We start from the raw sequence: 12,696 nt of genomic DNA, 5'->3' as shown, positions 1-12,696 counted from the left end.
TGTCTGGAAATTGCCTCGGACTTTGCCTCTCTATCGCTTGTTTTTTGCATTATGGGAAAACAAGAACTTCATTTTATTTTAGTGCATCCTGCACTTCATAGATATGACAGTAAATACTGAGCCATTTTCTTCTTATTATTATTATTATTAGTATTATTTGCCATTTGATATCGTAATGTTACGTTAAGCGCGCGTGATTTGACCGTAGTCGTTAAGATGTAACTACTTGTATGCATAAATTAGGATATATAACAACAACTGCACTGTAACCCTGAAATGAGAATTGCCGCAGTATTATATATTCATGAACTAAGGTGCGGCCACCATTACCTGTGCGACTATATAAAATGCTCCTACTTTCATTTCCGCATATGACTGTAAAACTGCAGCTTTCGAGGGTCGTTCGGAAAAGGTGAGCTTGTTAAAGAAATTGACTTATACACCGTATAAACTGTAGGTTAGTAAACCCCATAACTCGTTAATTTTGTCATTCTGTAATTTTTTCTCAAATTTTTTAAGTTCTCGCGGAACTGTCAGTGATGTTCTCTAATCATTTTATATCTAAGGAACTTATGTAGATGTGTAGGATTTCAAAATCTGCATTAATAATAGAACCTATTTTAGCAATTGTATAATAATATTGTTAAATTCCAAATGTACTTATATTTTACCTTTAACCTCCGTTATCCGTGTGACTGTAAAATGCTTTTGAACTTTTACTTCCACAACTGTTTGTAAAAACTACGGCGGTCGAATGTGGTTTGGAGAGGCCGAGTTTTTTATACAGATATTTGTATATTTCAGTAGCGTGCAAAATGTAAGAAATCCAATATAACTCGTTCATTTAGTAGTTTTGTGTCCAGTTGATCCATGTTTTGTTGAAACGTCTTTGTATTTTACAGTCACACGGATAACGGAGGTTAAAGGTAAAATATAAGTACATTTGGAATTTAACAATATTATTATACAATTGCTAAAATAGGTTCTATTATTAATGCAGATTTTGAAATCCTACGCATCTACATAAGTTCCTTAGATATAAAATGATTAGAGAACATCACATTCCTGGGGAATTCATAAAGATGTGTAAAAAGATATCAACATCTGTATTAATAATAGCAGTTATTTTAGTAATTGTATAATAATATTGTTAAATTCCAGATGTACTTATATTTTACCTTTAACCTTCGTTATCCGTGTGACTATGTAAAATGCTTTTGAACTATTACTTCCTCAACTCTGTAAAAACTACGGCGGACGAATGTGGTTTGGGGAAGCCGAGTTTTTTATACAAATATTTGTATATTTCAGTAGCGTGCAAAATGTAAGAAATCCAATATAACTCGTTTATTTAGTGGTTTTGTGTCCAGCTGATCCATGTTTTGTTGAAACGTCTTTGGCTGGAATTGGTCTTTACTCTTGTTCACCGACCGCGACATTCCTGCGGAATTCATAAAGATGAGTAAAAAGATTTCAACATCTGTATTAATATATGAACTCTTTCTAGCATTTTTTCATTGTAAAGTAGGAAAACAGACGTTTGAATTACATCCATTACCCCGGAGCCCTGTTATAATTCACGCAAATCAGTTTATTTTAAAAGATCACATACAAAATAGAAGAATGTATTTGACTGTAGTTTTACTTTTAAGCGATGTAATTGTTTTATGTCTATATTAGGCTATAGCACAGCATTTTAAGTCAATAACTGTACGGTAACCCTGAAATGAGAATTGCTGCGATATTAAATATTCATGAACAGTTGTGTGGCTATCATTACCTGTGCGACTATATAAAATGCTTTGAACTCCTTTCATTTTCGCAGTTGTCTGTAAAACTAGCTTTCGAGGGTCGTTTGGAAAAGGTGAATTTCTTAAACAAATAGACCTATATACCGTGCAAACTGTAGCTAGTAAACCCCATATTTCGTATTCTTTCCTTTTTTTTTTTTTAATTTTTGAGGCTTTTTTTGCGGAACTGTTTGATTCCGTTGTTGAATCACGTTATACCCACGGAACTCATTTAAAAGGATTTCGAAACCTTTAATATAAGACCTTATTACAGTAATTATACAACTAGTAAATCCCAAACGTACTTAAAATTTACGTTTTACTTCCGTGATCTGTGTAGTTATATGAAATGCTTTTTAAATTCTTTCACTTTCATAATCGTCTATAAAAATGGAGGCGGTCGAAGGTAGTTTGTCCAACAAATATATGTAAGCTACATCTCAATAGCGTGCAAAATGTAACACACCCCAATAACTGGTTAATTTATTGGTTTTGTGAGAAGTCCTACTAAACAAAGTTTTTTGACACGCATTTGGCTGGAACAGTTTCCAGCAATTTAAAGATCCGGGGATATAGGTGAAGTTTACCTGTGGTTGATTTTTTCAAGGAACATTGGCATCGGGGTGTAAATATTCGGCTTGGGGTTCTCATGTACAGTAAATGTGCAGACGGATTTCAGCATCCATATTCATATAATAACTTATAGGTCCTATTCTAGAAATGAGTTAACTATTAAATATCAACCATATTTATATTTTTCTTTGTAAATATGCAAAACTGACGTTGTGAAAATCCATTACCCCAGAGCGCAATTATAATGAACACAAATCAGTTTATTTTAATATACAATATATAAAAACAGAATAGTCCATTTTACCTGCCTTTTACTCTAAGCCAACTCCAAAGACAGTGTAAAAGATACTGCGTGTTGTAACCACAGTAATCTGCATGACTATCCGAAAGATATCTTAATTCCTACAGTCACTTTCATAATAGCCTGTAAAACTGCAGCTTACCCGGTCAGTTGGGAAAAAAGAGTTTAACAATATATTTCTTGAGCAGTGTGGGTCACGGAGCCATGCTGCTTATTAATGAGACTGAGATAATTCTGGTCTCAACCACAAGATATCCTTTATTGCACCCATGTCAGTCGTACTCACAACGCACTCATACTGCCCACTGTGCTCGTTGATGCACATACTCCTAACACGTATGGTGGGCACACACACACACACATACACACACCGATTAATATTTAACACTATACTTGACATTGCAATGCATGCGGCCATGGAGAACTATTTACAAGGCTAGCATCAGTCCAACCTGCTGCGCTGCCTGCCGGTACCTCAGCGCTACACTGCACTCCATCTCTGGGGTTAACTGTCCCAGAACCCCCACAAAGTCCCTGAAACGCAGGGTTCTCTGCTATTTTGTCTAGCTCACGTGGTGGTGAAGTTGGGGCGAATGCTGCATACCCCCCCTTGAAGCTGTGTGTACAACTGGGCAGCCTCTGGGGAGTCATTCACTGTTAAAACCTCCATCACCTTCCAGAAAAGGCCTTGGAGGGTGAAGAACGTCCCAGCCAGAGACTTAGCGGCAGGCAGCTGAGCCTCCAGCTTCCTCTAGGGGGCAGCGGCAGCAAAGCGAACTCCGGGGATACTCAGAGGTGGCTTCGGATGATCACATGAGGGGGAGTGGCTCACAAGAGGATCGTACGATCAGGTCATAACACAGAGGTTAGTAATAGTAAGCAATCACTCACGGCACCTCCACACCCGCGCACTGCACTCATTCAGTGCTAAATGATAAGCAGTCACACTCAGGATATTCAGTTCCCCCATGTTCTCTCGTCAAGTGCTGATTCGAAATCATGACGTCATCCGCTACTTTATATTTAGACGGTTTCTAACTAGACCCAGTTATCGCGAGTACTTGCTTGCTAGGACTGAATCACACTTTTTATTTTAGTCCTGAAATGGATTGTAACAAGATTGTAACAGGCACCCTACGAGCAACACCACTAAATATACAAAACGGAAACACAAGGTGGTCAGATGCCAAACTGAAAGGTGACTTACGGCGGGGGAGTTATACAAACTAAGAACATGTGAGGATCGGGCAGGGTACACACAAGATACGGGAAAACATACCACGATCGAAAAGGCAACTACTGTATAGCCATATCAACAACAGCAACAACACAAGGGCTATTTACAATTACACAGACACAGGGTTATATACACGAGTGCTTGCGAGACATGCCGGGAATTACAGATCTCACCAAAGTACATGGCATGCGTGATGATCAATGTGATATTGCTTAATCTAATTATAAATTCATTGTAGCAACTTACTTCTTACATTTATGAACTACTGCTGACAACAAAGTCTTTGTGAGCATTCAGACATAATCCAGTTCTATTAAAACATTGTGATGCATGGTTTTCTATGTTAACACACAGATACAGAAATCAATTTTTCAGTCATCAAAAATACATTTGTGCATGTATTCGAAGAGGGAACATTATCATAAGCCTAAAATATAGGTTCCCCCTGCTAAAAGACACAGAGAGACTCTGGACCTCAGTACAAATAACAGTAGTTTATTCATATGTCATTTATTTATCTGAATGGCTTTCTGCCATCTCACATACTTCTCTGACCAAATATGAGGGGGAAAAATTTCCTGAAATGCAGGATATTTGGTGCCCCTTCCTAAAACAGGGCTATCAGGTACCACGCATCGACGGTGAGACACACGCATTTCAACCAGTTCTCACGCTGAGAAGTAAGGATTAACCCCCCACCACGGCATCCCCTTATATAGGATTAACGGACTAGGCGCAGCCAATCGGAGTTTTCCGCCGAGTTCAAAGCTGTCCAGAGTTATACAGAGTTAATAGCCACCTACCAGCCAATCAGAAAATAGCATCTGTTTTTTCAGAGTAAATTTAAAAATAAGTTACACGTGATCGCTGCAAGAACATTATTACATAGATGCGCACATGGAGTGCAGACAAGGTGGGAATGGAAGAGCAGGATCCGATGTTCTGACGCGTTGTGCTCACTTGTCGATACGTGCCACTGTAACGCACACCGACGGTTGCGTGGTTCGACCGAACACTGGGAAAAATTAAATTTGGCAATGCAATGTGGAAAGTTGTTCTTTATTGAGCAGTACAGTTAGAATTATTCAAGTGGTCCCATTTGCATTATGTGACATATCATTTCATAATAATGACTAATGAGAATCTAATCGGAGGCTAATTGGAGTTGCTGAATTGCCCATAGGAGTGCGTGTGAGAATGAATGATGTATGAGTGTGCCCTGCGATGGGCTGGCCCCCCATCCTGGGTTGTTCCCTGCCTCGTGCCCATTGCCATGGGCTCCGGACCCCCCGTGACCCAGTAGGATAAGCGGTTTGGAAAATGGATGGATGGAGAATCACAATGGTATTATGAAATACAATTTAAAGATTATATGTAGGACGTATCTGTTAACCCTTCATGTTCACAGAGGCCCCAGCAGGAATCAACTGGTCTGGATCGGCACAATAATGGACAAGAAGAGAGGAAAAAGAAGAGCTGAAATGTGTCCCCCTGTGGGGTGTAACAGAAAGAGCCCTGAGAGGTAACAGTGTTACAGCCCACTAGCATGCATGTCTCTCTGGGTCTATAGTCAGACCATAACATAAAAGTAAACTGGGCTCCTAGCTAGGGCTGGTCAGTGGGCAGCACTTTAATATGTGTAGCTTAATAAAAAGACCTCGCCATCTTCTGTCTTCACCGTCTTCTTCCACAATCAGCCAGTTCTTTTATACTAGAGGCGAGCAACAGACCATCCCTCCTATACAAAATCGCCCCATAACAAAACTAAACAAACAAACAAAAACATATATAAACAGGTAAAAAGGAACATCAGTCAAGTCTAGTTGTGGAGGTTTTTAATGGTGATTGTAAAAGTTTCATATAATATCTAAATTTTAGATGAGACAATTTACTTAAAAGCTGACTGTAAATAAGTCTGTTTACATGAAGAGCTTCACAGCATATCAAAGTACATGAAGGCAGAGCAGAAGGCTAAACAGCAGTGTGATGTCGTCCCCATTGTATGAATTATATTTATACCGTGAGGGTTTGTTTCCTCTCGCTGCCCACAGTGTCCTGATGAAGAGAGCAGGCTCACCTGTACCCAACTGTGTTTCCATGAAGAGTGACAGGTCAATGCATCGATCAATCAAATTCAAAGAGGGACCTTTTCCTACTGATCAAAGGTAAATGTGAATTTAAACAAACACTGTTAATGACATTCAGACTCTCAGTCAAATGGCACAGAGACACATACAAGCTATGAGGAAATAACATATTTATAATGAATTCACAAATTTTTACCTTTAACAGATTCCACCACCTTGAGAATTTAAACAAAAGTTTTGTCTGTATTCTATATAAATAACATCTGAGGTAAATGGATGAGGATTACTGTAAAACCTGACTTTCTGCGAGCTGGAATTGGAAGTTATTTAATTGCAAAGTGGATTTTAAATTTCGGTCTGCAGCACAGAGCTGGAAAAAACTGGTTTGCCTCTTTCCCCCTGCATGTCCATTAAAGAATAACTCAACAATAGATTGTCGTCTCATGAGACGGATGTTTCTGTTTTGATAACAAATAATTTCACTCTCATGAATTCATTAGATCGTACTCAGACGAAGGCTTCAGTTTAACATGTTTAATCAAACTATGTGGTTTAAACAATAAACTACTATCATCAGACAAAAAAAGAGAAAGACTATTGGTTTCTTTGCCAAAGGTGACGTTTGAATACTTGCTGATTCAGATCATAATTAATGTGACACTGTAGTGGTTCTCATCTCCAGAATATAAAATAAGATGATTTGTTGATCTCAGGGTTAAATTCTCTTGCGTTCAGCAGCAAAGTGCACAGATACAAACATACAATGTAAAACAAAGACAACGTGCAAAGACAGCAGATATAGAGCAAGTGAGTAAACATTTATAGAAGTAAACAAAATTTCTGCAGGATATCAAGTTTAAGAAATACATAGTGAATAATGAAAACATCCTTGAAAATACAATATTGTTCAAGAAATAAATATAAATAGAAATGTATATTATTTATATGATTAAAAACAGAGAGCAGCTTTTACCACATTAAAAATGGGACATTAAGGCTGGCTGTGGGGGCTACACATCGACAGCAGGCATTGTGGTGTCTAACGGCAGCAGGCAGGAAAGATCCCCAGTAGCGCTTCTTAGCTCACGGAGGGGGAATGAGCCGGTGGCTGAAGGTGCTCCAAGATAGCGCCCCCTAGAGCCTCGGCTGGGTTATGGACCGGGCCAGTGGGGTCAGTGCTCTGGGGGCCTCAGGACATTAGAAGCTGTGTGACACGACATTTATAGTGCAAGCCATGAAATGCGCCCCCCGGTGGGGTGTAAGAGAAAGAGCCCTGAGAGGTAACAGTGTTACAGCCCACTAGCATGCATGTCTCTCTGGGTCTATAGTCAGGCCATAACATAGAAGTAAACTGGGCTCCTAGCTAGGGCTGGTCAGTGGGCAGCACTTTAATATGTGTAGCTTAATAAAAAGACCTCGCCATCTTCTGTCTTCGCCTTTTTCTTCCACAATCAGCCAGTTCTTTTATGCTAGAGGTGAGTAACAGACCATCCCCCCTATACAAAATGGCCACATAACAAAACTAAACAAACAAACAAAAACATATATAAACAGGTAAAAAGGAACATCAGTCAAGTCTAGTTGTGGAGGTTTTTAATGGTGATTGTAAAAGTTTCATATAATATCTAAATTTTAGATGAGACAATTTCCTTAAAAGCTGACTGTAAATAAGTCTGTTTACATCAAGAGCTTCACAGCATATCAAAGTACATGAAGGCAGAGCAGAAGGCTAAACAGCAGTGTGATGTCGTCCCCATTGTATGAATTATATTTATACCATGAGGGTTTGTTTCCTCTCGCTGCCCACAGTGTCCTGATGAAGAGAGCAGACTCCCCTGTACCCAGCTGTGTTTCCATGAAGAGTGACTGGTCAGTGAAGCAACGAATCAGATTCTTTGAGGGATCTTTTCCTACAGATCAAAGGTAAATGTGCATTTAAACAAACACTGTTAATGACATTCAGACTCTCAGTCAAATGGCACAGAGACACATACAAGCTATGAGGAAATAACATATTTACAATGAATACACCAATTTTTAACTTTGACAGATTCCATCACCTTGAGAATTTCAACAAAAGTTTTGTCTGTATTCTATATAAATAACATCTGAGGTAAATGGATGAGGATTACTGTAAAACCTGACTTTCTGCGAGCTGGAATTGGAAGTTATTTAATTGCAAAGTGGATTTTAAATATCGGTCTGCAGCACAGAGCTGGAAAAAACTGGTTTGCCTGTTTCCCCCTGCATGTCCATTAAAGAATAACTCAACAATAGATTGTCGTCTCATGAGACGGATGTTTCTGTTTTGATAACAAATAATTTCACTCTCATGAATTCATTAGATCGTACTCAGACGAAGGCTTCAGTTTAACATGTTTAATCAAACTGTGTGGTTTAAACAATAAACTACTATCATCAGACAAAAAAGAGAAAGACTATTGGTTTCTTTGCCAAAGGTGACGTTTAAATACTTGCTGATTCAGATCATAATTAATGTGACACTGCAGTGGTTCTCATCCCCAGAATATAAAATAAGATGATTTGTTGATCCCAGGGTTAAATTCTCTTGCGTTCAGCAGCAAAGTGCACAGATACAAACATACAATGTAAAACAAAGACAACGTGCAAAGACAGCAGATATAGAGCAAGTGAGTAAACATTTATAGAAGTAAACAAAATTTCTGCAGGATATCAAGTTTAAGAAATACACAGTGAATAATGAAAAAATCCTTGAAAATACAATATTGTTCAAGAAATAAATATAAATAGAAATGTATGTTATTTATATGATTAAAAACAGAGAGCAGCTTTTACCACATTAAAAATGGGACGTTAAGGCTGGCTGTGGGGGCTGCACATCGACAGCAGGCATTGTGGTGTCTAACGGCAGCAGGCAGGAAAGATCCCCAGTAGCGCTTCTTAGCTCACGGTGGGGGAATGAGCCGGTGGCTGAAGGTGCTCCAAGACAGCGCCCCCTGGAGCCTCAGCTGGGTTATGGACCGGGCCAGTGGGGTCAGTGCTCTGGGGGCCTCAGGACATTAGAAGCTGTGTGACACGACATTTATAGTGCAAGCCATGAAATGTACCCCCCTGTGGGGTGTAACAGAAAGAGCCCTGAGAGGTAACAGTGTTACAGCCCACTAGCATGCATGTCTCTCTGGGTCTGACCATAACATAAAAGTAAACTGGGCTCCTAGCTGGGTCTGGCTCAGTAGATGCACAAAAGCTAGGAGACCGAGTTCCCTGGTAAAACAGCCACACGCAACCGAAAAGTGCCAGAACTGAAAAGTCAGTCAGCGGCACAGCAGTCAGTTTTTACCAGCTGCATCTTCCCAGTTCCAACGGCCCCACTAAGGTGGAGAAGTACATTTATTTACACTTTTTCAATTTGGAGAATTACCTGGATTTGTCTGGATTTGCTGTGTGCATGTTAACTATGCAGAAAGGCAATGATAGAGTAAAAGAGTAATAGCTGTGGCTCCCTGTTTGAACTGGTAGATCTCGGTACATTAGTCGCTTGAAAAGTAGATCTTGAGTTAAAAAAGGTTGGGCTCCCTGCAGTAGGACATTCTAGAGGAAGTGGCGCACGCTGATTACATCAATCAGATTATGTCCACTGGGATGGAGAATAGGTGCACGATGATGACACGTTTAATGTCTCGCATTTTTAGCCAGCAGTATCGCCCCGGCTACTGGGAGCCCGGGGAACAGCTGGTACAGAAGCGGGGGGGCAGGGATGCGGGCAACAAGCTGATAGGCTGAAATTTACTCTGCTAATCAAGTGAATGACTCTAAATGTCACTGGGTACAAAGGGCTGCATAGAAAACTGTCCTTCCTGCCTGCTGTGTCTCTGTGTGCTGGAGCCTGATGTCACTGGTTCTCTTCTGCTGTCATGAGAGAATCAGGAAGCCGCCCCAGTGAATAAAGCTTAACATGGCAGATACATCTTTCCAAACTACAACCCCAATTCCAAAAATGTTGGGTCGTTCTGCAAATTGTAAATAAAAACAGAATCCAATGATATGGAAATCTCATAAACCTATATTTTATTCATAACAGAACACAGAAAACATATCAAATGTTCAAATTGAGAAAATGCATAATTTTAAGGAAAAAATATGTTAATTTTGAATGTCGCAGCAGCAACACGTCTCAAAAAAGTTGGGACAAGACCATGTTTACCACTGTGTGGCATCTCCTCTTCTTTTACCAACAGTTTGTAAATGTCTGGGGACTGAGGAGATCAGTTGTTTGAGTTTTGGGAGTGGAATGTTGTCCCATTCTTGTCTGATACAGGATTCTAGTTGCTCAACTGTCCTAGATCTTCTGTGTCATATTTTTCATTTTATGATGCACCAAATGTTCTCAGTAGCTGGAAGATCTGGACCGCTGGTAGGCCAGTTCAGTACCCGGACCCTTCTTCTACGAATCCTTCATGTTGTAATTGATGCAGTGTGTGGTTTGGCATCGTCATGTTGGAAAATGCAAGGTCTTCACTGAAAGAGACGTCGTCTGGATGGGAGCATCTGTTGCTCTAGAACCTGGATATACCTTTCAAGCACTGATGGTGCCTTTACAGATATGCTGGCTGCCCCTGCCATATGTACTAATGCACCCCCACACCATCAGAGATGCTGGCTTTTGAACTGAGTGCTGATAACACGCTGGGTGGTCCTTCTCCTCTTTAGTCCGGATGACATGGTGTCCCGGGTTTCCAAAGAGAATTTCAAATTTAGATCCGACTGACCACAGAACAGTTTTTCACTCAGCCGCAGTCCATTTTAAATGAGCTTTGGCCCAGAGACGACGTCGTGATTCTGGATCATGTTCATATACGGCTTCTTCTTTGGATGATAGAGTTTTAACTGGCATCTGTGCATGGCAGCGCGAATTGTGTTCACTGACAATGTTTTTGGGAAATATTTCTGAGCCTATTTAGTGATTCCATTACAGAATCATGCCTGTTTGTGATGCAGTGCTGCCTAAGGGCCAAAATATCACAGGCATCTAGTCTGGTTTTTCACAGAGATTTCTCCAGATTCTCAGATTCTTTTGATTACATTATGTGCTGTAAATGACGAAATATTCAACCTCTTTGCAGTTTTATACTGAGGAACTTCTTTCTGAAATTGCTCCACTATTTGTCAGTGCAGTATTAGGGGGATTGTGACCCTCTGCCCATCTTTACTTCAGAGAGACACTGCAGCTCTAAGATGCTCTTTTTATACCCAGTCATGTTATTCACCTGTTGCTAATTGACCTAATTATTTGCAAATTCTTCCTCCAGCTGTTGGGTTTTTGTACCACTAACTTTTCCAGCCTCCTATTGCCCCCATCGCAACTTTTTTGAGACGTGTTGCTGTCATGAAATTCAAAATGAGCCAATATTTTTCATGAAATAGCAAAATGTCTCAGTTTAAACATCTGATATGTTTTCTATACTTTGTTATGAATATAATACACGTTTATGAGATTTCCATATCATTACATTCTGTTTTTATTTACAATTTGCACAATGTCCCAACGTTTTGGAATTGGTGTTGTAATATACCACAGTGTTATTCTTTATCTGCAGTAACAGAAGTTTTAATGGGGAACTTTTCAGTCTTTCTGTTACATTTGTGTAGATGAATTGAGGACTTTATGTTTCTGCCTAATTCACAGAGACCAAATGGAAGATTGCAGTTCAGATCTACATGATAAATCGGGTTTATCATCCATATTGAAGGTTTGTATTTATTGCTGATATATGTTTTCTTGGCTGTTATGTCAATTAGTTTATATTTTATACAGCTGTATAATAATAAATTCATCATCTTAAAGAAAATATGTTTTAAACTATGATTCACAAGTAAAACTCTGAAAAGGTTTGGTGTAAGTAGCAATAATTAACTCTGACTGTTTATTTTAGTCACTAGAGGAAAAAGCCATGAAGTTCCTAAAGGAGGAACTGGAGACGTTTGTGAGGCACCTAGATAATAATTACCCAGAATGCTCTGAGCCTCAGCTAGAGGAGGACAATGACCTGGACTGTGATGGTCAGATGCAGAAGACCAGTGTTAGAGAGGTAGCTCTGAAGATCACACTGTACATCCTGAGGACCATGAAGCAAAATGATCTTGCTGACATGCTGGACAAGAGTAAGAACTTTATAATATTATGTACATGTACAATATTGTGTAAAATTGTGTAAAACCAAAGGAAAGGATGTTTAAATGGTCTTCATGTTGGTGTAGAACTACTATAATATGTATGTCAAAGTGTGTTTGCCAATTCAGAACCTCTCCCAAAATCACCCTAATATTTGCAGAAATCGTGCAGTATATCCACGTATTTTTTTACTTGACCACTAACACACCTGATGTGGCTGATCAATATCTCATTGAGCTTTTAAACTAATTAAATTAATTCATGAAGTGAGCTGGTGGTGAAATTTAACAAATACATGGACTGGCTGTGGTGCCCCTGAGGAGAGGTTTGGGAAATGAAAAGGGGTTTTGTGTTTTTTTGGTTCTGAGCAGATATACACTTACTACCCAGATAAATGGCTTTAAACATTTCCTTTGGCTGCCTAAGGCTTATTCACGGTCCTGTATGCGGTGTTCCAGTAAAATACACATGATAAAACTTTCAGTTTCACACTCACAGTGACAGGGAAATATCTGGATATGTATGTGTGAAGAAGTGTGTTTTTGGAAAATATT

The 12,696-nt window shown here is 39.4% G+C and overlaps 1 protein-coding gene across 15 annotated transcripts in view; it reads left to right on the top strand.

Annotated features, from left to right (window-relative positions):
- The first annotated feature begins 320 nt into the window (after positions 1 to 320).
- The window catches only part of LOC125726500 (NACHT, LRR and PYD domains-containing protein 3-like), a 40,770-nt gene continuing 28,394 nt past the window's right edge, over positions 321 to 12,696 (top strand). For 11 of the 15 annotated variants that reach the window (XR_007388200.1, XM_049002874.1, XM_049002872.1 and 8 more), the window contains exons 1-7: positions 1,840 to 1,864; positions 3,345 to 3,529; positions 5,310 to 5,423; positions 5,953 to 6,066; positions 7,798 to 7,911; positions 11,657 to 11,720; positions 11,904 to 12,132. Coding sequence is in view for 14 of the 15 variants with exons in the window: in XM_049002874.1 (XP_048858831.1) it covers positions 5,350 to 5,423; positions 5,953 to 6,066; positions 7,798 to 7,911; positions 11,657 to 11,720; positions 11,904 to 12,132 (595 nt within the window). In the remaining variant the exon portion in view is untranslated. Of the gene's footprint in view, positions 458 to 1,839; positions 1,865 to 3,344; positions 3,540 to 5,309; positions 5,424 to 5,952; positions 6,067 to 7,797; positions 7,912 to 11,656; positions 11,721 to 11,903; positions 12,133 to 12,696 lie in introns of those variants that run through there. The other 4 variants (XM_049002866.1, XM_049002867.1, XM_049002868.1 and 1 more) reach the window with 4 other exon arrangements.

This window comes from Brienomyrus brachyistius, unplaced genomic scaffold (assembly GCF_023856365.1).
Source record: "Brienomyrus brachyistius isolate T26 unplaced genomic scaffold, BBRACH_0.4 scaffold73, whole genome shotgun sequence".
NCBI classification, from domain to species: Eukaryota; Metazoa; Chordata; class Actinopteri; order Osteoglossiformes; family Mormyridae; genus Brienomyrus; species Brienomyrus brachyistius.
Note: the sequence above shows the minus strand (reverse complement) of the source record. Positions and strands in the feature narration are given on the sequence as shown.